General features: G+C 38.7%; 2 protein-coding genes across 7 annotated transcripts; one reads left to right on the top strand and one right to left on the bottom strand.

Moving 5' to 3' along the window:
- Positions 1–236: 236 nt before the first annotated feature.
- Positions 237–27,373, bottom strand: LOC136828913 (protein mono-ADP-ribosyltransferase PARP12-like). Of its 4 annotated transcripts, none has more exons than XM_067087237.1 (3): positions 25,269–27,373; positions 6,463–6,613; positions 237–2,937 (listed from the first exon to the last, which is right to left on the bottom strand). In XM_067087237.1, exon 3 carries the CDS (start codon positions 2,930–2,932, stop codon positions 980–982), a length of 1,953 nt encoding a protein of 650 aa, XP_066943338.1. In that variant the 5' UTR covers positions 2,933–2,937; positions 6,463–6,613; positions 25,269–27,373; the 3' UTR covers positions 237–979. The 4 variants fall into 4 exon arrangements, with proteins under 4 accessions (XP_066943338.1, XP_066943337.1, XP_066943339.1 ...); XM_067087236.1 differs by lacking the exon at positions 25,269–27,373 and adding an exon at positions 9,330–9,567; XM_067087238.1 differs by lacking the exon at positions 25,269–27,373 and adding an exon at positions 8,831–8,942.
- On the top strand, positions 8,995–21,721 carry LOC136828915 (mucin-22-like). 3 transcript variants are annotated; one of them, XM_067087240.1, is made up of 4 exons: positions 8,995–9,140; positions 19,187–19,320; positions 19,793–19,910; positions 20,064–21,721. In XM_067087240.1, the coding sequence occupies exons 1-4, from the start codon at positions 9,005–9,007 to the stop codon at positions 21,398–21,400; spliced, it is 1,725 nt and encodes a 574-aa protein (XP_066943341.1). In that variant the 5' UTR covers positions 8,995–9,004; the 3' UTR covers positions 21,401–21,721. The 3 variants fall into 3 exon arrangements, with proteins under 3 accessions (XP_066943341.1, XP_066943342.1, XP_066943343.1); XM_067087241.1 differs by lacking the exon at positions 8,995–9,140 and adding an exon at positions 13,559–13,920; XM_067087242.1 differs by lacking the exon at positions 8,995–9,140 and adding an exon at positions 13,928–14,126.

The following is a 27,373-nucleotide window of genomic DNA, read 5'->3' as shown; positions in this document are numbered from 1 at the left end:
GTTTGAAAATTCCAGGAACCCACTCAACTCACTGTGGAGTATTGCTCGTGGCATGTGGCGGCATGCATCAGTTACCAAGTGACTTTCAAATGCATAAGCCTATTCCACTTGGATTCCTTATCGTAAGTAGTCAACTGCAATAGAATCCATTTCCTTATATTCGGTTCTGGTGGTTTACAAAAGCTTTGAACAGGTTAAGGTTTTGTATATTTAGCATATACAGTATAAACATCTGAACAGGTTAAGGTTTTGTATATTTAGCAAATACAGCATAATCATTTGAACAGGTTAAGGTTTTGTATATTTAGTACATACAGCATAATCAAAGTAAAATAAAGGGTGTATAACTATTAATAGACGAATACGACTGTATTGATAAGGGTACACTTTTCACAGTTAAGTACACATTTCTAATTCATATTCAAAAGAAACCCAAGCCTTTAAAACACACTGCTTTACTATTCTTATCAAAGAACCAAGTACAAATATACACAATAGAGCTAACACTTGTACTCGAAAGTTAGTCTTCTAAAATATTCTTCATACTGTAATTCCTTCGGGCACATTGTATGTTTTTTACGTAAATATATATATGCACGTTAAAAATTAATAATTATAACTGTTAAACATTAATATTTATAACTATTCAAAATGTAAAAATATGAAGGGTAACCTGCAATACTTTTTCATGAAAGTTCCATTGCCCTGTGTAAAGAGGGAGTACTGTGATTCAACCACTATGCCAAATTTACTATTTTGTCATGAAAGTACTGTACAGTTAAGTGGGACTGACCTCTTCTCAGAAGCTTTTAATGCCAGTAAGCAGGCTGCAATAAATGATCCAACTGTCATTTTGACTGTTTCCTAAAACAGTACAGTACCATCAATTCTTGCTACAAGTATATTACAGGGGTTATTAAAATTAATTATATCAGTCTGTATACAAGATATCAACTGTATGTTTAAAGGGGATAAACAGTCAAGCTTGATAGTACACAACAAATGCTGGATAATACTCATCCCTATGATATTTCACAAAAATACTTGAATTATACTCCCTATCACAGGTTGTATCAAACCGTCTATTTGTTTTGTCGTATACTGGTGGAACTTTCATCTCGTTATTGCCTACAGTCATTGATCCTACTAATACCAATGCTATGAACATACATTTAATGCCAGATGAATTGGTCTCACTGTATGAGTTCGATAAACTTGCAAGATTGGAAAAATAAAGACCATGACCATATACCCTTCCAACATTTGTGCCATGGAGCCTCCAGTCAAAGTTATCCTTGCAAATTTCGTCCACAACACTGTGTCGCGTTCCATGAAAAAGATACTGCTCATTTACAAGGGACTGGTCACCTTGATACAAACGTTTCAGCATTGCTTTCTTATTCTGATAAACTTTCCACTGGGTAACATTAATTATTCTTTCCACTGACACTATACACACTCGATTCATTGATGCTTCCATGAGACTTTTAATTAATGAAAACTCTGGGCTTGTCGTTGGTACTTCATGGCGACGCACACCATGTTCTTCAGAGGCTGAAGTAAAGAACTGATCAAAATACAAATCTTTGTTTTTCACTCCATTATATACTGGTCTTCTCCTGACATTTCTTACTGTTCCTAGGTTCTTGTTTGTTTGAGTCATGGTATCCATATCAATGGTATATGTATATTCTCCAACAATCACTTCAATTTTATTCTCGTCACTGAAGTTATAATGATGCTCTAGCTGATCACTAAGGGCAATATTGTAAAAATTTCTGGTGCTACCATCTTTGTAAAAAATACCATCCTTGTAAGGAATCCACACATCATCAGACTGCCAATACCAAATCCACCGTGTTGCTACTCTATGCATACTCTTAAGGTAACAGATATCAGAAGCTGTAGAAAGTCTCCGTAACTCATACGACACTTGACCACTAAACACTTTCATGTCCTGCAAATCTGCTTTCCAATTCAAGTCTTGCTTCAGAGCCATTCTTAAAGTCTGCATAGCCTTAATTTGAGGTACCGGCAACAAATCAACAACTTCTTGCTCAGGTTGACAGAACAACTTTTCTAATGCATCACTTTGTTCATGAGATAATTGCAACCACGTTCCACCTTTTTTCACTTCCCATACATATGGCTTTTTTGAATGGACATGGGAACAATTATCTTGTTTACATTTCCCCATTAAGTAAAACATGCACACACAAGAATCATTCTTCCTTTTACTGTTTCTGTTGAATCTATGATTATTACTTAAAACTTCAACTGGTGATGTATTCATGCTTCTTCTTCTTTGTAAAGCACCGAAAATATTTTGAAATGCATCAATGCTGTGGTCATATGCACAAAGAGAATTACTACATTTACCTAGAACCCAATAGTAACACACATGAATTCTTCTACACAAAGGCGCTCGACATCCTTCTTTGCTATTATACTGTGTACACACATGAAGAAAGAATTTATCAATAACTTTCCCAAAAGGCACAGTTACGTGACGTACATCATTAGCAACACTCTCTGAAGCTGGCATCAAGTAATTATTGACATTATGTATTACACTCTGGTGACCAACAACAGGAACAGGTGAAGTATCTGCAGGGGAAATCGTGCCAACATCCACTGGAGGGTTTGGTGAGGGAGTTGGAGTAACCCTGGGTACACTTACATTGACTGCTGGCTGTGGCCTTACATAAGGGGGAGTATGTCTGACTGGAGAGGAGGGAGTTGGAGTAACCCTGGGTACACTTACATTGACTGCTGGCTGTGGCCTTACATAAGGGGGATTATATCTGACTGGAGAGGGGGTTCTCAAGTGACCTCCATAGTTATGATAGGAGATACTTGGTGGCTGCACAACTTGATTAGCATTACTATTATCGCGTGTTGGTTCAGATGGTTTGGATGAGGAACTACCCATTGTTTCTGAAATGCAATGTTAATCTGTAGTATTGAAAGTAAGGAAACACAATACTAAACTACAATGCAACCCCACTTAACTTTGAAGCCATTTCTAACACAATATTTCATTTGAAAACCAAATCACAATTTGCTTCAATATAACCCCATCGATCTAAAGCTTCTTATCACACTGATACTGATTTATGAAAGTCTGGTCTGATGAACTAGCTTTGGAAATGTTTGATTATTCAGTACTGAGATGAGAAATGGTTACAGGATAAAACTGATCAAGTTAATTACTAAAAAGTCTGTAATAAATGAAAACGATCACATCAAAAATCTTCTTTTGTTTTCCCCCAAAAGTCCATGATGCTGTCAACATCATCACCCTCAAGGTTGAATTAGTGGGTCGAACGGAGTATGTCCTTCTTCAGTCTACTAGCCATGGTCTGAATAGCCTGATTTCTCTATTACGATGACCAAATGACAATCAATAGAAGGATTTTCTAGTATTTCAAGTTCTATTCTAATATTTTACGTTCTTTTCAGAGTAAGAATTTCAATTACTTTGCCATTTTTGTTCAGGACCAGATAGGCCATCTAATGTCAGTAAGAGGGATTGAGGAATAATCAATACTCTTTGGCATTGTTGCATATTTGGCAGCCACATGTGCACGTTCCTAACCTCTGATACAAACATGGGTTAGCATCCAACAAATTGGACTAATTTGTAACATGATGCCAACCAACAGAGCCACCCTGTTATGCCTGAATAGCTGAACGAGAAGGGTTAAATGGCTTACTGGCTGTGAGGGCATTAAAGGAATTTGAACAAACACTGAAATCTCAGGTATCTGTTCGGTTCATGAGTTCTATATATTTCAATGTGACTGTCAATTCAGCTGTAAACACTGAAGCAGTAATGGATAATTTAGCTATACAAGACTCATCATTAGCCACATCTGCAATGCCAACACATCCTGGGCTTTTTATACAGGAGTAGAATTTAATGGCGTCAATGAATTTCATCATGCCAAAAATTGGTTCTTTACAGTTCTTGCTTACCACTTTTAGACACATTTTAGACATCAGTCATCCATGCTGGAATGACCGAATACTGCATTTACATAATCCTCAACTCCTTCAAGGAACAATCTTCCTCTTCACCGATATGTAAATGGTACTGTTTGCTTGGGTTAAGAGAATGAAATTTTTCGAATTGAAAATCTCCACGCAAATACTGAATAGGGCTAGATGATGAGCTTTTCATGTGATTTTAGTGGTGCAGCCAAAGTTCTTAAGACTTACAGGCATCTGACTAGTGTCTGCTTATAAGCTCTCAACCAGAGAGGTTCTGAAAGCTTCAGTGCATATACATAAACACATGTTATGTATTATAGTACATAGTTTTTAAATTCAACTATACAAGCACTTGAGCAAATTTGGCAGCCATATTCTAACTCTCTTCTTTAAACTTGTATAAAGGTTTACAAGGAAGTTTTTCATGTCTGCTCCCAATTAAAACTAGATACAAGGTATAAAATCCATAGCAATTTCTTTAATTTGTGGAGACCAAGTGAGTCTCATGTCAAACCTCACTTCCTCACCACAAGGTAGGATAACCGTTATCTTCGAAGTTGTTGGAACCTCCTTAGTCCTTGTACAACTGAAACAAAAACGCAACTGGCCTTTGAGGTACAAAACTTACATCCATTCTCACATGCCCATTTAGTGACAGAATCAATGACTCTTTGGATCATGGGCATTCCAGTAGATGGCAAATTCATCAGCAAAGAGAACTCCTGCCAAGAGTAAATGTAGTAACTGCTTCTGTGATCTTATTTAAGGCAACACTTCTTTGTGGGGTGGGGGGGGATCCCTTCAACTTTTACGTGAAGGTACATTTCTGACAAAAAATTTTTTATACATTTTTGCATGTTACCTTTGACACCTAATTTACGAAGGTGCTGTATGATACCAAACCATCATTTAGTGTCACATACTTCTCCATATCATATAATATACAGTAACTGATTGCTTTATCTCTGCAAAACAAAGTGCCCAAAGTACTTGTTCTTCAGATCATTTCTTCCCGAAAACAAATCCAATGATACATTAGTTGATAATTTTTTACATTACACGCAGTACCTGGTTTACAACGGGGGTTCGGCTGCAAGTTGAAAATTGGCGTAAAATGGGACATCATTGAAAATTGTGAGAAAACCTTAGTTTTAATCCTTTGGGTGTCTTGAAAACGACATAGCCTGCACTTGTATTGAGTTTTCCATAAAAAAAAAATACCCTAAAAAAATTTGACCATTCTCCCATTTTGGAGCCATAATTTTTCCATTGGATCGGTGTCGTCAACCCGGCACATGCATTGTAACCGGGAAATAATTTTTGATGAATATATTTGAAGTGTGTTGTAACCTCAGAATGGCATAAGCCAAGTCCGGCATAACCAGGGACTGCCTGTAGTTGACAAATACAGTTTATCACTTGGAACTGGAGTAATTTTCCTGCCTTTAGCTATGTTTTTAAGGGTTTCAGCTTCAAACACCCAAAAGTATTGCCTAGTAGGAGAACTAATTTGCCTTTTGTTACTTTAAAGCCAGACACTGACTCTTTGTCCACAGATAAACAATACATCTTCTGTCCTGCATCCAGTTTTTTTTAAACATTTCTTGAACAAGCATTTTAACCACTAGATGGTGATGCTGTTCCTAGATCCGAAGGCTGAACAGTTTCACCATCTTAATCCGTTTTCTACATTCCTGGAAATACGCTGGCATTATTGGAACAGAGCTCATCGCGTTCCTTCATTTTTTCCTTGTTCTTCAACACTGGATCAACGGTGGATTTATTTATTGTATGAACGTGTGATGTCGGCGATCTTTTCGCCACGATCAACTCGAAAATTTTTCAAGTGTCCATTGTTATGGCCTGCTGCATCATTCCGATACCAGCCAGGCTGCCATCACTTTTATCCTCAATAACCAACATCCTGAATATAAAAATGGAGGTACAGTGTGCACACATATTTGATTATACTGTACGTAAAAGCACTTGTCAATGCAGCCAGCATGTGACAGGTAAGCAAACAATAACAATGTTCTGAACACTGACAAGCAACAGAGGCAAACTAACCTGCCACAATGTTGTCCTATTTAAAATTTCAACACAATTTTAAATTTTTCCACTTATTTAAATAATTTTTAATTTCTTGCACAGGCATATGTGTATCTTTTGCAGTTTTGAAGCTGAAGGTCTGTACCTAAGCAACTCATTAAGTGTTAGGTGCGACATTAAAATAGGTCTGGGAACCATCATTCATCAACGAGAGATACTTACAATCCATGAGTTTTTTTTTATAAACTCCTGCCTCTTTTATCTGTGAAAGTTTCAGCCCATAGTATGTTATGAGCGCTGAACTCTCCTAACAAGAGAAAAGGTGGGAGCTGATAACATAAAGCTGCAATTCTACTGGTGGGAACCACGTTCAGGAACAAAATGTACTCAACAGAAAGTAGGCTTCTTTTTAGAAATTACCTTGATAGCTCCAGCCTGTAATTCAGTATAAAGTATAACTGGGTTGCGCTGCAGGGATTTTTGTTTTTTTCAATTACTAAACGGGTAGTGGATGCACCTTGACTTCTTTCACTGTCGACTGGCATAGAATGAAGAAATGCCCATCTTAGACCTGGAATACAGTAATTGTTACTTAATTTCTTGCAGACATATGAAAATTTTACAATACTGTACAGTCAAATTTACAACAGTATTTGGATACTTGCTGTTAAAGTTAGCTGACAGCTACATGCCAGTAGGTGCAATCAGTACAGTATTCAAATTAGAAAAACGTGCTTGGCTGACCTGGATGGACCATCTAATAATTTCCCACCAGGTGACACTGGAATGTTTACATTCTTGCGAGAATCCTTCCAGACAACCCACTACGATGTGAGGAGGCAGGTTGGGTTTCCACTTTAACAGTGCGGAAGTATCCAAATACTAAATTTTATTACATTTTATTACAGTGTCACCTTCCAGTAAGTAACAAAGGTTTGCATACAGTATAACCTACATACAGCAATGGGGTAACCCGGGGTTAACTCTCATAGCTTAGTCTAGCGCAATTTCATACTATTAAGTATCTAATAACCTTTACTAACTGGTATTTTCTAATAACCTTTACTAACTGGTATTTTGTAAGTATATATTGACGTTACCATATGTCGTTGAAAACAAAAATGCCGGAAGCAACTGGACGATAAGGTGGGGCCAGCACGCCTCGTAAGGCAAACGAAATCCACCAGGTTTGCCACAACAAATGGGGAGGGCAGTCACGATGGATTTAAAAATAAAACACTCAGAACGAAACGATTAAGTAAAGACAAAGGCACTTTCCCTATAATCCACCAAGAAACTTTTGCTTCCTCATCAGCCTGTCCTACACACTTTATTAAAAAAACAGTAAAATGAAAGAAAAAGAGGATAAATGCCTCATTGTACCCAAAAGCAAGGGGACTCGAACCCAAGACCACGGAAGGCCGCGACACACTGGCTATGGCACAGTCCAAGGTTGGAGAACAAGGTTTGTATTCTGAGTAGCCAATTGAGGAAATGGAATACTCAAGTTTACTCATCAAATGTTAGAACTGTATGTCAGGAAGAGTCCTGAGAGACTTCTGAACTTAACGGCAGCTGGAAGCAGAGAGGAGCAGAAACCACCAGGAGGGAAGGGCTTCCCCTAGCCTGTCAGTAGTTGTTGTTATTATTATTCCAGTAGATGAAACCTCAGCCTATTCACAAGGAACAAGCACAAAGAATGTTGGTTTCAAACTCTCACTGCAGACTCCACAATGCACTAGTAACTGATCATGATCCAGAGCCAGTGATTTTTCATCAACCTGGGGAGGACGCCAACTCGCGACATCTGAGTGGCATGCCACGACACTAACCACTGTACCAGCAAACTACCTTGTCAGGAACTTTCAATGTCTGATTCAGCTCACATGCAAACCCTAATCCTAATGTAAAGAACGGAGGTTTGTATTTGTGTAAGAACGAAGCGCACTATCTAGACTAAAGGTGGCCATACACGTTCAAAAAAAGGGTCAAAATTCTGACGTGTAACTTTGATACAAAATTTTGATGCATAATTGCCCACACACGTTTAGGCGTTTTTCCCATCAAAATTCAGTATCGTCAAAATCTTCGACATGGATGCATCAGTGGCCATAGCACTAGTGTTGGCATTGTGAGCATCATGAACAGAGGAAAAGATGAAGTGGAAATATTCCTTGTTTCATTGAAACGATAGCTATTAGTTGAAGAGGCCATTTTGTAGAAATTCAGCTCACCTTTTGCAAGAGAAATTTTTCACATTCCACGCTCTGACGCAGACAAAAATGTAGGAAACGTAAAGGTTATAACGAATAATATGGAAGGTTATAACGAATAATAATTATGGTTGATAATAAGTGCTTGGGTAAGGGAAGGTTAAAAAATTTGACGACTCGTCAAAAAATATCAAACGGATTTGATCAATCACAATTTTGCTTCAAATCTTTTTTTGACATCAAAACGTCCTACACACACTCAAATTTTGATATCAAAATTTTGATGCAAAATTTTGACGCTTTTTTTGAACGTGTATGGGCCCCTTAACACAGTCACATCTTCATGAAAAAAAAAAAAAAGGTTGCTCAAAGGTTCACACTTTAAGCTAATTTGAGTCAAGTTGTAGCCGTTCCTCCAAACACAATTACGGCCATCTTCAAAACTTTGCTAACCTGTGCGTGCGTGTGTGTGTGTGTGTGTGTGTCTCTCTCTCTGGAATGTGGGTATTACACAAGTACCCACAAAACTCATCATTATCTGATAGCATACTGCGTAAAGCATAGTCTATGTTTACCTGACTGGCCTGGAGTCTATACGCCTTTCGACTGGTTGAATTTCTGAACTTCAAACCAAGATCTGAATAACAACTACGGAGGTTGCTGGATGCGTCAGAGATATTTCAACAACGAAATCCAACTCGACATAATAAATTCCACCAATCACCTTTTCTCGTTCCTCAATTAAAGTAATGGTATACGATAACCCAACCCCTCACCATCTTTTCTCGTTCCTCAAATACAGTTTGGTATATGATAAACCAACTGATAAGACGAGACAAAGCAACGACAGAGTGCTCAAGGTCACCACATCATACAGGATGGCAGGTAAACGATCTCGAAAGAATATTCAACAATATTTAGATTTAGTAGCCTAACAAACGCCTTTGCTATAATAAACCAAGCCAGCTTGACAGAATTAGCCTAATTCGATGCAGCAAAAAACCACAACAGCAAAACTTCCATTGGTACAGGATATACCTGAATAATGGAGGGTGCGTATTAAGTTAAACTCACCTTCTCCTGGTACAGTGAAGATTTTACACAGTCACACGTTATGGCAACTACTACTTGCCGTTCAGGCAACCAAATACAACGTTAACCTTCCTTCACAACCAACTTTCAACACTGTCAGTCAAGTAATACTATCGTAATTGCCTTACAAGTCCAGGTAAACTTGCGCTGACGGCGAGTAAAGATTAGTTGCGTCAGACCACCATAACCGAGCGAATCTAGCAGTTTCTTCAAGCAGAAAGGTACAGTGGCAACCGCAACGGGAGTTAGTTTATAAACCGTCGAAATACACAACAAACGAGACTTTTTAAAGCCATTACTAGAATAAATAAGTATATTCAACTCAATTTTATTACAAAAAGACAAAGTATCAGCGCAAGAATCAACTTCTCTAAAGTTCTAATGAAGCTTCAAAAAACCAACCAGAAAAGAGTTGGCGTCGTGCACGAAGCATTCTGTTCGCACCATTGACAACGTCCGTTCTCTTGAACGTAACATGTTCAGTCAGCGTCACTCAAAGACGTGAACAAGAAATAAATATATATAATATATATATATATATATATATATATATATATATATATATATATATATATATATATATATATATATATATATATATATATATTTAAAGTATTCATAATGTGATTTTTGCACTTCATTTCTGCTTAAGAGATAAGCTTCTCTCGTCATCCAAAGAGGTGCGCAAAAACTTTATAACACATGATTTTTTGCATATTATTTCTGTTGAGGGTGATTTGTATATTTACACGATATACTCTTCAATGTGGTGCTAACAGAGAAAATGTATGATCGAGAAGTTTTGAATCAGCTGCTGTCATGTTCTAGCATTTGGGTAAATTGGGTAAGGTGTGTCACTTTCGTAAGGACGTATATTCTGCGCTATGTTGGTTTAGTAAAATGTTAAATTAACTCTGATAAAAATACTTTGAAAAGCATGTCAATTATGATTTTTTTTTCTTACAAAATTACGGTCATCAACGACAATGATCTTGAGGTCCCTGTAGTGTGGTACGTGCGCCCGATGTACGAGAACTGTTGACAAGATTCTTATGAATGTGAGCATGCGTGCGGTTGGTAAGGTAGCAAGTTTCAAGTCACCAGTCTTCTTATTATTATTCAGTGTACTTTAACAAGTAAATATTATAGTGCTTCCGGCTTGATATAAACATTCCGATGTTTTTGTTTTGTGAGTGATTCTTCACTCAAAAAAAGTCCTAATGTTTGCCTTCAGTGATATGCCCCTGCGTAAGTACTGATATATTCTGTGTATTTCAATGTACTGTACTGTGTACACACACACAGAGAGAGAGACAGAGACAGAGAGAGAGAGAGAGATTTTACCAATGCTAATTAGGGACCTCACTCACAAATATTGTGGCGCTATTCTCCTTTCATTATTCGCTTTTGGTTTCCGTCTATTTCGCCTCTATTCTCTTACACGATTTAGACCAAAGTGTGAATTAATTGCCATAGGCGTTTTATTGTTCTTTTTTGTGCTGGTCCTTACATATCCATATGCCCATATGAGTATTTAACAATTCCACAAATTTCCATCGTTTCTTCGGCGCAATCGAGTTGGCTGTGCAGCTTACAATGCTGTGTAAAACTCTCAGCCACGGCCCATGAAACTCCCAGCCGCGGACCATAAAACTTTCAGCCACGGCCCGGTGGTGGCCTTTGTTTTTGGCACCTATAGCAGTTCCAGACGCACGATCATGGTTAACAGACTGGTGGTGGCCTGTGTTTTTGGCACCTATAGCGGTGCCAGACGCACGATCATGGCTAATTTTAACCTTGAATAAAATAAAAAACCCTGAGGCTAGAGGGCTGCAATTTGGTATGTTTGATGTTTGGAGGATGGATGATCAAAGTACCAATTTGCAGCCTTCTAGCCTCACTAGTTTTTAAGATCTGAGGGCGGACAGAGAGGTCCATGAAACTTTCAGCCACAGCCCGGTGCTGGCCTGTCTTTTGGCACCTATAGCAGTTCCAGATGCACGATCATGGCTAACTTTAACCTTGAATAAAATCAAAACTACTGAGGCTAGAGGGCTGCAATTTGGTATGTTTGATGTTTGGAGGATGGATGATAAACATACCAATTTGCAGCCCTCTAGCCTCACTAGTTTTTAAGATCTGAGGGCGGACAGAAAAAGTGCAGATGGACAGACAAACTCTCAGCCGCGGTCCATGAAACTTTCAGCAACGGTGGCCTTTGTTTTTGGCACCTATAGCGGTCCATGAAACTTTCAGCAACGGTGGCCTTTGTTTTTGGCACCTATAGCGGTGGCTAACTTTAAGCTTGAATAAAATAAAAACTACTAGGGCTAGAGGGCTGCAATGTGGTATGTTTGATGTTTGGAGGAAGGATGATCAACATACCAATTTGCAGCCCTCTAGCCTCACTAGTTTTTAAGATCTGAGGGCGGACAGAAAAAGTTATGAGGACTGTTTAAAAACCACAGATCTATGGTACGATAAATATACTACTGATGATGAAATTCGCTGAGAAATTTTCGCTTACACGGGATCATTACGATTCTGTTTGATCAAGCACTGTTGAGACTTTCTTTTTTTTACAGAATTTCACAAAAAAAAAAAAACTTTGCTCGTTCTAACAACGATAAACTAAGAGGACGAATTTATTCTTATATAAAAGAACCCTTGTCGAAGTACTGTTTTTCAAGTATGCATCTCGACCAAGTAGAATATTTAATTTCATTTCAGTATGGAGAGATTCAGCGCAGTTCAGTGCATTCGCGTTTATGTTATGCATTTTTGGCCACAGAGAGAGAGAGAGAGAGAGAGAGAGAGAGAGAGAGAGAGATATAGAATCAGTTGTTAGTTGCTCGATGGATAGTTGCATTTTAGCCTATTAATTACTTTCGGTATTTTTAAAATCTGGTTAAATATTAATGAACACTAAATTTTGAATATTTTTTCCACGTGCATCAAAGCATACTAATATAATAGGCAGTATATTATTGTAAGAGGCAAACATCTGTAATGCGCTATATAAGACGTGTAACGCAAGTTCCAAACATTGTTTTCTTTAGGTATTTCATTTTCGAAGCTAAGTTTTTTTTTATCTTTCCAACGAGGATTAATGGTTTACTTTGCTATTTTGAATTTTATGTTAGAAAAACATCCGGTAATAGGGCGAATATTCAGTTTCGCCAAGAATCAGGATATATCTGTAGATGTACAAATTGAGAATTGCATAGGTTTTGCGCAACTTGTCAGAATCTGGGGTAGTAGCCTACAACGTCTTTTGCAAAATGTTGACATTTATGTGGAAGTTTTTCCTTAAAATGTCACCAGTTCATTTTATTACTCACTGTTAACGCAGATTCAGTGTACCTGACAATATGTTATCTTAAAAGAGCTAAAAGCGCGCATGAGCACGATTTTAACTACTAAGAGAGAGCAATGCTAGACCAACAATGTGTGCTTATAGCTGTCACAAACGCGAACTTTAGTCCTGTCTGACAGTTCAGCTTACAGAACAAACTAAATTAGCTCAAGACAAATAAATAGACTGATTAGGAATTATCTGGCGTGACGACTGTAAAATAAGTCAAACAATGTGAGGGGGGTGGGGGTGTGATATGATGTTTTGACCTCTGTCTGACACCACTGTCAATATCCTCTGAATGACGACCGGAAACATGAACTTCGTTTCAGTGACCAAAACTAGCTATTAACTGAAATGATCTAAGGCTTGTCCATGAAAGCAGAAGTTGCTGCTGTATTTTATAGTGAGTTGACTTATGTCAGTTCAGGCGCTTACTCGTACTAGCAGCCCGGAAATGCAAGCGCGTTATCACCCCCAGAAGATGCTTCACCTATACCGCAGGCGAGTGCTGTTATCGGAACAGGAAAGTCTATTAGTGACGCTGTACAAAATAATCTTAAAAAAAATTGTGTGTGTGTGAGAGAGAGAGAGAGAGAGAGAGAGAGAGAGAGAGAGAGAGAGAGAGAATTATTCGTTATGATTAAGTTTCCAGAGGAAGATGAAACGGAAAATTATATTTTCATCTACGAGTAACAAAACTAAGGGGTGTAGCCTATGCCTCGTGCCTTCCTCCCTTGGGATCTGGGCTGTGCGTTATAGTCTCCTAACAGAACACACCTTCATGCCATCTAATTTCTCTGAGAAAACGAGCTGAATGAGAAAAGAATCTCGTAGTCACTCGTGACCAAGTAGCTGGCCGATTACTTGCAGCACAGGATGTCTTATATCCGATGACGTCGTGTTGATTTTATTCTTGATAACAACGGTGTTGTATTCATCCTCGCTCCGTTTTGTCTGGCATTTTATATTTTTCACGGGCGCGGCCAGTCTGCAACGCACGGCGCTTCCATTCCGCAAACGAGATCACAGTTTCCTGACGGTTTCGGTTTGGCATTCGTTCGTCTACAAGGGATATACAGCACAAGGTCTATGGATTCTGCAGCGTGAGAGAACGCGGAAAGAAAACGGGAGAGATCAAGACGGCCAGAATGTTTGCGAGAGACCCCTGGAAATGGACCAGACTGCTGTTGGTTTACGTTGTCGTGCTGGTGTCATGTAAGTACTCAGTTCATGAGTTTGCGAAGCGTTTTCGCCACAATTATCTCTCAAGTCGTTTGGAAGTCATCACGCAATATTAAGATATATCTAGATTTTCCCCCTTGGTGGAATTACTTCGTTTTCGTGAGTGAATTGGTGAACTTACTCTTGCAGGGCTCACAGTTTCTGAAACATTTACCTCCTTCGAACCTACAGTGTTTACGGTAAGATCCCTGGAATAGTAATGAGTAGCTTAAAAGGTATGTTTTCTGTAATTCGAGGGCATGTGACGTCTACAGTTGCTTAAAACCAACAACTGAGTTGTCCTTAGTTACCATATGTGTTTTACAAAAGAGGAAAAGTTACCACAAACTCATATAAAATTGTAACATGCTTAAACTACTGATGAGTTGGAAAATAGCATCAATGTATATGGATAAAATGCAGATGAAAGTAACGAAAACATTAACGTGAGTATAGGTGAGCCTAGTGGCGCCAGGATAATCATAACTTCGCCGAATTCTGGTGCACTGAATTTTAGGAGATACAAGTGACGCAGCAAATAGAACTCTCTCGCCATTTTTCACCTTTCTTAAAATAGCTTTTGGGAGGAGTATGTCATAGGTAAATATCTCAACGGAGTCCATCATGAAATGTTCGGGAAACAACACTATTGACAATTCTCCATATATAGAACTGGGTTCCAGGAAAAACTGGGAAGATATTATGTTTACTAAGTGCATGCCAACTAAATGGTTCCTAACTGTGTTAAAGAGGGCGTCTTCTTTTGAGAATTCAAAATAGGCATACGCTAAAGCTAACCTAACATAAGGAATTATGACAAAAAGGTGGGATTTTAGTACGCAAGAAAAAAAAAAATACGAACTCTTGACTGAGATGTAGTTGGAAGAGTAATGAAAGTGTGTGAGGTGGTTTTAGCGTGCTGCCAAGTCTTCGGAGAATTTCATGATGAAACCTGAATTACTTTAGGGGCTTGCAGACGGAGGCAGACTAGATTTGACGGAAAACGAGGGAAAGCGAGGTGCATATAAAGTTTGTAAGAAAAAAATATGAAAAAAGGTAAGAAATGAGTAGCGCTGCATGTATTAAATATTTTAAAAGATAATTCTTGAACCATTACAATTATTCGTTCATTGTATACCAATGCGCATACAACGAAGAGGATTGAATGCCTAGAATTTCGTAGGTTAAGATGACCCACAACAAAGTCAGCGAAGAGAATTATAATACAACTCAAACAAAACTGCCGACAATTCAGTCAACTTTGCCATAAGGATCGCCCATCAGTTCATGATTGTTAGAACATTGCAGTAAAATTTATCAAAGCAGTTTAACTAGTCTTTCAATGAACTAAGAATTCTCTCTCTCTCTCTCTCTGAACCGAACCAAGTTCACTCATTCTTTTGGATGTCATTCTGCTCCTGTCCCGCTCCAAAAAATTCTGCACCTGTCTTTTTATTTAGTAAAGACGGGAAACGAACATTACAATACACAGACAAAGAAGGCTAACAGCGGAGAAAGGAGTGAACCATAACAAAGGGTAACACTGAGGAAAAAGCCAAAAATAGTGAGGGCGAACGATAAAAAAAATGGAGTTGTCGGAGCTAACTAAGAGAAAGGATTAAATAACTGACTGACGGATTGAATATTTCTGGCGGTGGTTTGAACACTGGAGACAGACTAGTCTCAGAAATATAGAGACTGGTCTTTGCCCGATGACAAGGGAGCTGGGATGAGGCACAAATGGGAAAGAGTATTTAGGAAAGATTTGCCTTTTTGTAATATACTGCACCACGCCGGTGATAGTGTGGTTGAGAAAAGTTAAGTATACCTTAGTTTAACCAGACCACTGAGGAGCTGATTAACAGCTCTCCTAGGGCTGGCCCGAAGGATTAGACTTATTTTACGTGGCTAAGAACCCATTGGTTACCTAGAAACGGGACCTACAGCTTATTGTGGAATCCGAACCACATTATAGCGAGAAATGAATTTCTATCACCAGAAATAAATTCCTCTAATTCTTCATTGGCCGGTCGGAGACTCGAACTCGGGCCTAGCAGAGGGCTAGCCGAAAACTCTACTGACTCATCCAATGGTCTGACAGGGTATGCACTGAGGGAACTACAGAAGAGCCCCAATGTGCACCTGTACAGAATACAGAATTATATATATATATATATATATATATATATATATATATATATATATATATATATATATATATATATATGCGTGTGTGTGTGTGTGTGTGTGGCCGCTGTTCTTTCATGCTACTCAAGCATCCTTCTACAAGATTCAGTTAGGGAGACTTATGCAATCTATAGAGAGTACGCCAGGAAATATAGTTTGTGAATTCTAATAATTCGCGTGTACATTTCTGTGACAAGTGCATGAACATGTGAGAAAAGTGAATATGGGAAATTTACCTTTGACGTGAATGGACTCAAGTGAACGCTTTATCATGCTATAGCAGCAGATTAACCAGCTATTTACTGTTTTTTTTTTTTCCTATGACACAGAGACACCAAAACTAGATTTGTCTTACCACAACACAGAGTAACCCTGCTATAGCGCTGACAAAGCTCACTACAGTACTGAGACTGCTTGCACTAAAATTGCTTTATTTTGCTCTAAGCACAAGGCAAATCTACAGTAATACAGAAAGCTTGCTACAGCAAGGGAAAAGCTCTGCTTGGATCACTGTTACCAATGCAGTGGCAGCGACATGGCCTACTGCCACAATGAGAAATCTTTGTGTTACAAAAACAGAAAAAAAACTGCTATAGCACTGGGGAAGCTCTCTGAAGCACGCAAAAGCCATGAATTGTTATGGCGAAGGTAAATTCTATTATAGCAATAAGAAAGCTTACCTAGACCCTAAAAGGCTTCGTTATGCTCAGGCAGGGCAACAATGCTAAACCGCTGAGAAACCCTTTTCTTGCGCTAGCAGAGTAACAATACTTATACCAATGAATGTCCTTGTCTTACTACAGCACAGAGTAACGTATCCTATAGCACTTACTGAAACGCTTAGAAATCTTTCACTTATTATGGTACCAGTACCAATGTAGCCATAGTACTGAGAGAGCTTACCTTAACAGCACGAAAGCCAGTACAGTATAGTATTGAGAATGCTAACCACAGCGCCAAGAAACCCTCGTCTTGCTATAGCAACAGAAAATCCCTTGCACTGAAAAACTCTCTTGGCAAAGCACAGAGAAACCCTAGTGAAGCACGAACAAAGCTAGCTTTTGTTTTACTACACCATAGACTATTGCTACCATAGACCAGAGAAAGCCTGCAATAGCACAGAAAAAGGGCTTGCACCAAGAAAGTTCTGGCTTGCCATAATACAAAGAAGCCTTCTTATAACACCAAGAAAGCTTAGGCTTGGTTATTCTTACAATAACGAAGTTAAAACATTGCTAAAAAATTAAGTTTATTTCAGCAATGAGAAAGCTTTGTGTTGCCGTAAGAGAAATCCCTTTCAATACCCAGAAAGCTTACGATAGTACCGAGAAAGCACAGTCTTGTTTGGTCCTTTAGAAGTACGAAATATCACTGCTATAGCACTAAGGAAGCTTAATACAGCACCTAGAAAGCGTTGATCTACTACACAACACATAAATTCTGCAATCGCAATGAAAAAGCTGTGATACAGCACCGAAAGTGCTTCCTCTTTCTGTAGCTCATTTTTGCTGTATTGAGGGACTTCTCTCATTCACATTTATGTCTTGATTAAAAGGACAATGCTCATCCTAACGTAGAACGGTCCCTGGAGACTGAAGTTGATAATGAGCTGGCAATTTTTGTTGAAAGTGGTGAGTTTTCTACTGAAGTTTTCAGTAAAAGAGCAATTACTAGTTTGGGCAGAACTTTGTTACACTGCACTTTGTCTGAGTGCATACTGGTTTGACCTTCATCAGGAGCTTGCTTTCTTACATTCTTATTTGCGTAAAAATGGCTTTCCATCAAACCTACTTCCTTGAATAGTAAAAAAAAAAAATTAGGATTTTTTTTCCATCACAAGCTCGAAACTTATGACGTTTCGTTTACCATATCTAGGAAATCTATTCAAATCCATTAGTCAGTTGTCCTCAGTTCCTGAATGGAGCTGAAATGAAAACTTGACGGATGTTTCTTCCTGTTCAGTGATATGCAGAGGATTACATCAGTCAGGGACCTGTCACTTGGAGAAACGTACAAACTTAAGGGGGTATTTTCAACAATTTTGAAGATAACTGATGGGGATTCATTCAACCATTCTGTGAGTAATTACTGGAAGTCCAGGCAACAAGTCTGAAGGTCATTATTGGGGATCCACTTACTTAATAAAGGTCTACTTGAAAATAATCAATGATTATCTCCATAACCCGTCTGAGAATAATCAAATTAACCAAATTAACTATTTCTACGGTGATTATGAAAATCCAACTCAACTATTTCGAAATCAATCATAACCAGGGAACCAACTCGACCATTCTGAAGATAAAACCAAGATCACTAACCACTGAAGTGGTGTATCTCACTAAATTGCTTGTGATGAATTTGTGGTTTTACTTGTCCCCTCCAATTCAGGACTGGTTTCCGTTCTCCCTCGCAAGAAAAGGGCAAAGGGCTGACGTTACGGTTCGTTTTAGTTTCAGAAGTGAATCAAATTACAAATAATGTTAGTGGCAAAAGTGACTGAAGCTACAGTTCGTTTTAGTAGCAGAAGTGACGCAAGTTACAGTTCGTTTTAGTAGCAGAAGTGACGCAAGTTACAGTTCGTTTTAGTCACATAAATGACTCAATTTACAATTCATTTTAGTCGCAGAGGTGACTCAAGTTACAGTTCGTTTTAGTCGCAGAAGTGACTCAAGTTACAGTTCGTTTTAGTCGCAGAGGCCAAGGGGACGGGCAATTCGGTGTCCTTATCTAGCTCTGACGCGACGGAAGGAAAAAAAAAAACTCGATTTCAAAACTTAGTTATCGATAGACCCGCGCCTCCTCAGGCTGGGAAGACTGTCAGACTTTGGCGATAGGAAGCAGGAAAGGAATTCCAAGCTTTGGCAACTGAGAACAAAAATGGAATCGGCTTCTAAACTGTGAGGAAGTGGAGCAGCCTTGAGTGAGGGAGGTTGGGGGGTGGCCTCCACTCCTATTGTCCTTTGTACCTGAAACGCTATGCTTAGCAACATCTCTTTTATTTATTTTATTTGGTAATCTATCTTTTGTTTCTCATTTTGCTGTCAGGTTTTACAAGTGTCTTTTTATTCTGCAGCATGCAAAGGGAAGTACACCAACAACGTTACCGACGTCACCAGTCCAAGATGGCCTCCTAATGGCGAGATGGGGACTGAAGTAGGAACAGAAGGTGGTGTTCCTGAAGAGGATGATCCCAGTGCAGAATTTTTGGTAAGTTTGAAATACACACACACGCACTCTCTCTCTCTCTCTCTCTCTCTCTCTCTATATATATATATATATATATATATATATATATATATATATATATATATATATACCTAACTCACACCGGGAATGAACCTCGGCTCCCGAGTGACAGGCCAGTCACTCGGAAGGCCAGGGTTCGTTCCCGGTGTTAGTCAGAAATTTACGTCTGTGAAACATGTTCATTAACTCCATATGTATATAAATGTGTATATGTGTGTGTGCGTGTGTGTTTGTAGAGAGAGAGAGAGAGAGAGAGAGAGAGAGAGAGAGAGAGAGATATTCCTACATAACCTTCACGCGTTTCTTAGCTATTAAAAATGTATGTCACAATAGGAAACCATATAAATACTTCTGAATTTGTAGAAAATAGAGTAAAAAAAAAATCGCTGACATTTATTAACTTGTTTATGAAGTGCATGTGTTTTATCTCAAGGCACAACATGGCCAAAGGAATTTGGTTTTCCGCCAACTAGATGCAGGAGCAAATACGACCAAATTTCCTGAGGTGGAAAACTACAGCCAGCTTCACTTGGTCCCAGGCGAAGAACAAGGTTTGTAAAGAGTAGCAAGTATGCAAGTTTTATACTGTTGTTTATCAGGCAATAAAGGAAAGAGATTGATGTCAATGTGCCAAAATTATTTCTGTGACAGGGTTATACAGATTTTCGAAATATAGCCAAGCCAACCTGTCTGTATTTTTACAGAGAAGGGTGTTGGAGGAAAACGTGTAAGAAAAGAAGCACCCAGTGGGAATCCTGCCTCCAAAAACGATGCGAGAATGTCTGCTTCCAGTCTCAGTCCAACAGAACCTGACGGTATTTCCTATACCAGGAATCTTCCAGGCACAGGACGGCCAGGCTCCGGTGGTGGAAAGGATGCCATGCAAGATGATGAGCTTTTGGAAGGGAGCACAACAGAGGAATTCAGTGGGCCTTTCACAGACAACCCACCTCCGAGTACTCATTTTGTGAATGAAATTACAACCGAACACGTACCAACAACGGATTCATCTCTGGGTGAGGAGCAGGGAGAGACCACACTCTTGACTTCTGCAGGAGCTTCAAATAAACCAGCCTTGACTGTTTTGCTCGCGACACCTGCGGAATTTTCAGCCCTGAAATCGGATGAGGGGGATACTCTGTTTATGAGTCACATCAGATCTGAAATTTCGACTTTACAGCCAGCAACGGATGAAACTCCATTTTCAGAACTTGATGACTCTGGGGCCACAACACTGACAAAAAACAACGAAGAAGCTCTTGCTTCCGATCCAAGTACTTTACCTTATGATACAGAAATTACGACTTTACCATTTGATACAGAAATTACAACTGAACAAACAACGGCTGCCAGACCTTCAACTCGGCGAAAAAGTACAGCTACTACGGCTGAAGCGTCCACAGACACACCACAGTCAACAGACCCAGATTTAAACTACAACAATGACGAGGATTCCATAGAGAGCACCACCTTACCTTTTGCATCATCACACACGACAGAGCAATTCACAGTTTTCCACACTACGAAAACACTTATTCCGGCTACCACGACGGTCACTGTAACCCCTGTAAGTGCTCAGACAACCAAGCAAAACACATTCTCTGCAAGCACAAAGGAAAGCTTTTCTACAGAACCGACCAAACCACTGGAAAGCAATCTGGCAGAGACGCAGGTGTTCGACACTCAAACTATCCCCATCACAATAGGCGCTGTTGTAGCCCTTTTGGCAATCCTGGCAGGGGCGACCCTCTGCTTTATAAGGCGGAGGAAAAAATCCAGGAATCCCTCTGGTGACAATAACGAACAATTTTTCATCCCAAACAATCACGAAGAAGAACACGTGAATGCCACCTTCGTAGAGAAGGGCAAAGACACGATTATAGGGATGTATTCGGAGACAGAGCTTGAAACCATCTACCACTACGAACTGCAAGAGAAAGTCTTCAGCAGTGCTGCTGCAGAAGACGGGAAAGATGGAGAGAAACCGAAATGTCTGGGGGCAGCAGTGAAGAAAGTAGACCCGGTCAGTGGCTACATATAGGTGTCCCACGAAGGAAGCAAACAAAATCAGTCGGCGTCTGCTGAAATGATACGACAGGAGTTGCCATGCCGGCTCCGTCGATCGAGTGATTAAAGAACGTGAGAATGTGAAAGGTGTGTGTGTTAAGGGTGGAACGGACTGGATAATCAGTGACATTAAACTCAGTATCAGGGTAGAGGGTTTTTGATGAACTGTTCTGTGGCTGGGTATTATGGCTAGGACTCTCCGACAACCTCACAGGCTTGTGGCTTTGATGAAGCGTGAGAGTACCGCATTCTAAGATATCTGTGATTTATATAGATAGATAAATAGATAGATAGATAGATAAATAATACACATATATAATATACAGATATATACACATATATTGTATATTTAAAGTATATATATATGCATATATAAATATGTACATATACACATATATATATATATACATATGATATATATGTATATATACATGTGTATCATATAAGTGTATACATATACTGTATACATATATATATATATATATATATATATATATATATATATATATATATATATATATATATATATATATATATATAAAGACAAAATCCACAAAGGAAAGAGAAGCAATGGAGTGCTGCAAGGCCCTTCGACTTCTAGTAAATGAACGTATATCGGATGCCTGTTGTTTTGCTGACGATTTTTTTAGCAAAATAAAACTTGATGATTAAAAGGTTTTGGTTCTCCATAAACGGTGTTATTTGTTTGTTTGTTTGTTTACTGAGGGTATAATAATAATAATAATAAAATTAATAATAATAATAATAATAATAATAATAATAATAATATTGTTGACGAAATCCACAAAGGTGTAAGTGTAAGCTCTCGTTTTGTATATAGATTTCTAATATATATTTACATTTACACCATTATGGATTTCTTCACCGTTTTAGTGACTCGTGCGATTATTATTAGTATTATTATTATTATTAGTTTATCATTATGAGCAGATCCAATTAAATCAGTGAATGTTATCAAAGCAAATATGTGAGCTATCAAACCCTCCTCGACATCTGATAGCTAAGCAATATCTGTTTCATTTCTCCGGTTTGTACCTTTCGTCCGAATCTCAGAGATCAAGGACCCGTCACTGGACACACACTTTCGAAAACGCTCTTCGAAACAGCAATGGGCCTTCTCTTAATCCTGGGTGACAGTCGAATTCCAAACAAAAGACAAGCTTTAGACGTATAAAAAGGATATACCCGCAATGGAGAACTGCAGAGAACAATATTCACTCAATGGGGAAACAGAAATTGGGAAGAGTATTGACTCTAAGGATGAATGCAAAGAAAGAACAATATCTGTTCTGTGGAGAAATACAAAGAGAGAACAATGTCTGTTCTGTGGAGAAATACAAAGAGAGAACAATGTCTGTTCGGTGGAGAAATACAAAGAGAGAACAATGTCTGTTCGGTGGAGAAATACAAAGAGAGAACAATTCTGTTCTGTGGAGAAATACAAAGAGAGAACAATGTCTGTTCTGTGGAGAAATACAAAGAGAGAACAATGTCTGTTCTGTGGAGAAATACAAAGCGAGAACAATATCTGTTCTCTGGAGAAATACAAAGAGAGAACACTATCTGTTCTGTGGATAAATACAAAAAGAGAACATTATCTACTGTACTCTGTGGAGAAATACAAAGATTATCATCTGTCAGCCAAGTATCTGCTATTTCTTGTTAACAATAATAAACATGATTAATTTGTTTTGGACGTACTCGGACTGCCGATTTTAAAGAGATACGGCACAAAGTTATTCACTAAATGACAAGTAGCTTGAATAGTGTTGAAAATGCACATAATCAGCAAGCTTAGTTTTTCTTAATAGCTTCTTTTCCTCTGCAGGAAGTGGTTGAAATGTCTAGTTTTTGCTCCTCTTCTCGATAAACACTAACTGGGTAGACTTGCTGATAGACTAGTGGTTGGATTCGTTTCATAGCATAACCGTCCTTTATTTATTTATATTTGTTTCTTTTTCGTCCTAACCAATTAGTAGGTTTGGAGGCCTAATCATACAGAATAATCTCTAGCTGGCATTGCTTAGAGTCGATGGGACATAACTTGCTTCAATAATAGCGCTATTTACAAAACACATCGAGACACTTGTGAATGGAAATGCACCAGCGAATTTAAGGGCGCACTGCATCATGTCAGCAGCTTGGGGCGACCTGAGGGGAAGAAATTATTATTCTCCCAAAGTAACAAGCCAGGAGGCCATTTATTTGACGAGATGTTTCTAAAGAAGAGAACCGCCTTAAGTGACCAAGAAATATGAGTAATAACGACCCACAGACAAACATACTTAGAGATTTTAAACAAATAACGATCAACTTTAGAATAACTTGGAAAGTTAATCCAGAGATGGAAATGCAAGACTGAATGCATCCTGAATCAAAGGAACATAACCTATGTACTCTTAAAGTGGCACGACTGAGGTTCTGGGGTTCTGTCACAGCATGAGGTTGACTGTAGTCAGCACAGCCTGAAGCTCTGCAGTGACGTCACAGTATTTTACGAATAGGCCTATGTTTATTCTAAATGTCTAAACTATTATTACACAACTATAATAACAGCAGCATCCACGAGCAAGATCAGTAACATTAAGAGGAACTATAACTATAATTACCTATGGCAAGACCCATAACAAGAACAACTATAACAGTCACAATAACAGCACCAACTACAAGAATAACCCCGGCAACGATAACGGGAAACCCCATAACAAAAACAGTTCAAAACGAAGTAGACCCATTCCTGTGCTCCAAGCGCTATAAGCTGTGTAGACCGATATAATCAGCAGGTCAAGGGTACTTTTATGACTCTATTATCTTGAAAGGAAATACTTTTCGTCATGAAATCCGTAACTTGTATCCAATATGATTCACTTATATTGCAATCTTAAGCAAAGCTTGGTCTATTCAAAGAGAGAGAGAGAGAGAGAGAGAGAGAGAGAGAGAGAGAGAGAGAGAGAGAGAGAGAGAGAGAGAGGCGTCGCTATGGGTGTGACAAGGAGACCCGGGCCCTATCAGCAGATGATTGGCACCCCCCACGGGCGCCACACACCCACCCCCACGTTGAAATTCCCTTTGTAGCTAGACTATAACCTTTTGGTGGTCAAAAGCAGAATTACAGTGATGGGTTTTTAACACAGATGACGTTTGTTCATGATATTTCCATCCACCTGAATGTTATAAAAAATATATGAATTGATTGAAACTAGTTACAGTACTGTTTTGAATAAGCACAACGCAATTTGCTACTGCTACTTAAGAGTTACTTTTCAGGGAGAGGAGTCGAAGAAGAGGGAATGGGATAGGTTGAAATTTTGAAGAGATTTTGGAGGGTCACAAGTCTTTTGTGCTATTGATGATATGCACCATTTTGATATATTTACATGACAAGGATCTTATACTATGGCTGAACATTAAAACTTGATAACAGAAATTAGGCTAGTGTTCAATATAAGGTTGTGAGGAAATTTACATTACAGTATTTGATACATTTGCATATAGCAAGAGTTGAAAATTAATTGAAAACTGAGCTCTATAATTTCAATTAGAGGTTTACTAATTACAAATACCATTATTTTTCTTCATTCACATGGATATATACTAATTACAGAATTGGTACATTAGTTCTGTGTAATTTTTTGGCCCCCCAAAAAATATCTTGGCTCCACCTGGTCCACGCCGCCACTGGGGAGAGAGAGAGAGAGAGAGAGAGAGAGAGAGAGAGAGAGAGTCTTAATTACTTGAAAAAATGCAAATATTCGCTGTGATTAAACCTTTCAGTATTATAAAAGACAATGTGTAATCAGGCAAATCAGTCTTGTACTTACGATTTATTCAAAGGTGGATAAAGCCTTCCTTAGCGTTATGCAGATAATTAAGTCAGCTTGAAAAATTCCTAGACGTAATAATGACAGTGTTATGGCAGCCGCTAAAGACATGGGCCACTTCAAATACGGATTCACTGGTCGTATCCCTCAATCTTGGTATCCCAAACAGTCCTGCGATTAAATTCCACTGACACTGTTGATGTTGTAGTGTACACTCGTCATAGCTTTTGTTGGTACGGTTCACACGTGATTCCATTTTGATCCCAAAGAGTTCTGTCAATTCTGAACATGGTGTCAGATGCACGTTTCGTATATCTCACCAGTCAATTGGGTATAACAGAGATTAATAAAACATTAGGTTGATTAGTTGTGACATCGTCAACATCACAGGACTGACAGCTTGCTAATGGCCAGTGTGTTTACATGTCACAGAATTCGTCTCTAAATCTAATGCTTATGACTTCAGAGTAATGACAAGTATTTTAATACATTGCTTTATTGCTGCTATTTCTAACTGCATCTAATTTCATAACCTAAAGTTCACCGAGTTTTGTTTGGTAGCCTCTGCCGATATTCTATATGAAATATAGTTCCACTAGATCGCCCATTCAACACGGAACACAATAAAAACGTATAAAATATGCAGAATCCAAATGAAAGCATAGTGGATAATGGCTTAATCTTCGTTAGGTCGAACTCCAGTGACTTTGGATTTTGGGTTCTTGCCACCATGTATACGGGCAATATCAACCTTCCCGTAGACAAAGATCCTAGTTGCCGGTTCAAGTCATTTCTTTCTAAATCCACGCTGACGGCACTTCTTAACGGAACGTTAGCTTCTTTTGTTCAACTTCACAGAAGTTGTACCTGTGTATCATTTTAACCTCGAAGTTTAGCTCGTCTAGCGAATTCTAACTTCGTCAGCATCTGGATATGGATTGCAGAAGTATGAACAAACACGGGCACAGTACCGGGTTGAATGCGATTTTTTGGCTATTGCTGCTGTGCGTAGTGCGTAACAACAGAATTTGCAGCACATTATAAGGGTACGTTTTCGTAGCCACTTCGAAAACGGTAAGTAGGGTCACTGTCGTCTGCACTAGTCACAACCTGTCGATTTCCAGTTGGTTTGGTAAATTGGTCAGCCAATGGCGCGTAAACGCCACTGAAACTCGGGAATGGTTCTTCTTTTAAATTGGATGACTAATATATAAATCGTTCATAAGTTTAATGATGGTTAATTAAACAAAGATCTGATTTTCATTGTTTTTTTTTATGAATACGTTTTAATAAGAAAATGAACTAGAGACCCTAGATACTTACCTCGGCTTCTTGTTATCTCATCGACTGTGTATACGATAGAGCTTGTTTTGATTTTATGAATGTGGTAACCTGTAGAAAAATTGTCTAAAATAATATGTAAGATCAGTCTTCGATAGGGTTTAGGTAATACTTGTGTTTTTATTGAGAATGGTGAAGGTACTTGACAATATCGATCGGTAATTATCATTATCGTGAAATTTAAGACCCACGACTCGAACGCAGCCATTCATCCAATCAGCAAAGTGATCCCGGACGTAACTGTTATCAACACCGCGCGCATGACAATACTTTATTTAAGTTTTCTTCGTTTCTCTAATTTTTAGAGATGAAGATATGATTCTGGTATGTCTTCCAATAACATTTTTGCTTAGGATGATAATGAAACCTTTCATTTTCATCTTTTGGTAGAATAATCTTCGCTAAAATTAAAGAAAATCTAAGGCGATACAATGACCAACTTTTCAGAATCAAAACCACTGCCTACCAACATCAGCTTCAGGTGACCGTTGCGATGGAGCGGAGGACGGAATCTCTACTGCTAAGCTACTGGGGGTTAAGTATGACACTGGTTTAATGTTATATCTTATACATGATCCAGCTATCACTCTAACTGCATGATTGGTTATGATTAAGACAATTTCCAGCACTGGCCGTTTCCCTAATGTTATGGGTCAGAAGGGTTAATAGGCCTAATGTGAACCTCTGGACTGCTACCAACAGACCGATCCTTGCAAGTGTCAAAGATATTCCAGTGTGATGAACCTCGTTGGCTAAAGGAAAAA

This window comes from Macrobrachium rosenbergii, chromosome 43, assembly GCF_040412425.1.
Source record: "Macrobrachium rosenbergii isolate ZJJX-2024 chromosome 43, ASM4041242v1, whole genome shotgun sequence".
In the NCBI taxonomy this organism is placed as follows: domain Eukaryota; kingdom Metazoa; phylum Arthropoda; class Malacostraca; order Decapoda; family Palaemonidae; genus Macrobrachium; species Macrobrachium rosenbergii.
This window is presented reverse-complemented; position numbering and strand designations above follow the sequence as displayed.

Bases quoted from the DNA above. Each gene is read 5' to 3' on its own strand.
- LOC136828913 (XM_067087237.1), bottom strand. From the start codon at position 2,932: ATGGGTAGTTCCTCATCCAAACCATCTGAACCAACACGCGATAATAGT.
- LOC136828915 (XM_067087240.1), top strand. From the start codon at position 9,005: ATGGTATACGATAACCCAACCCCTCACCATCTTTTCTCGTTCCTCAAA. The intron at 9,141-19,186 runs GTAAACGATCTC...TTTATTCTGCAG, and splicing joins CACATCATACAGGATGGCAG to CATGCAAAGGGAAGTACACC. The intron at 19,321-19,792 runs GTAAGTTTGAAA...TTTTATCTCAAG, and splicing joins ATCCCAGTGCAGAATTTTTG to GCACAACATGGCCAAAGGAA.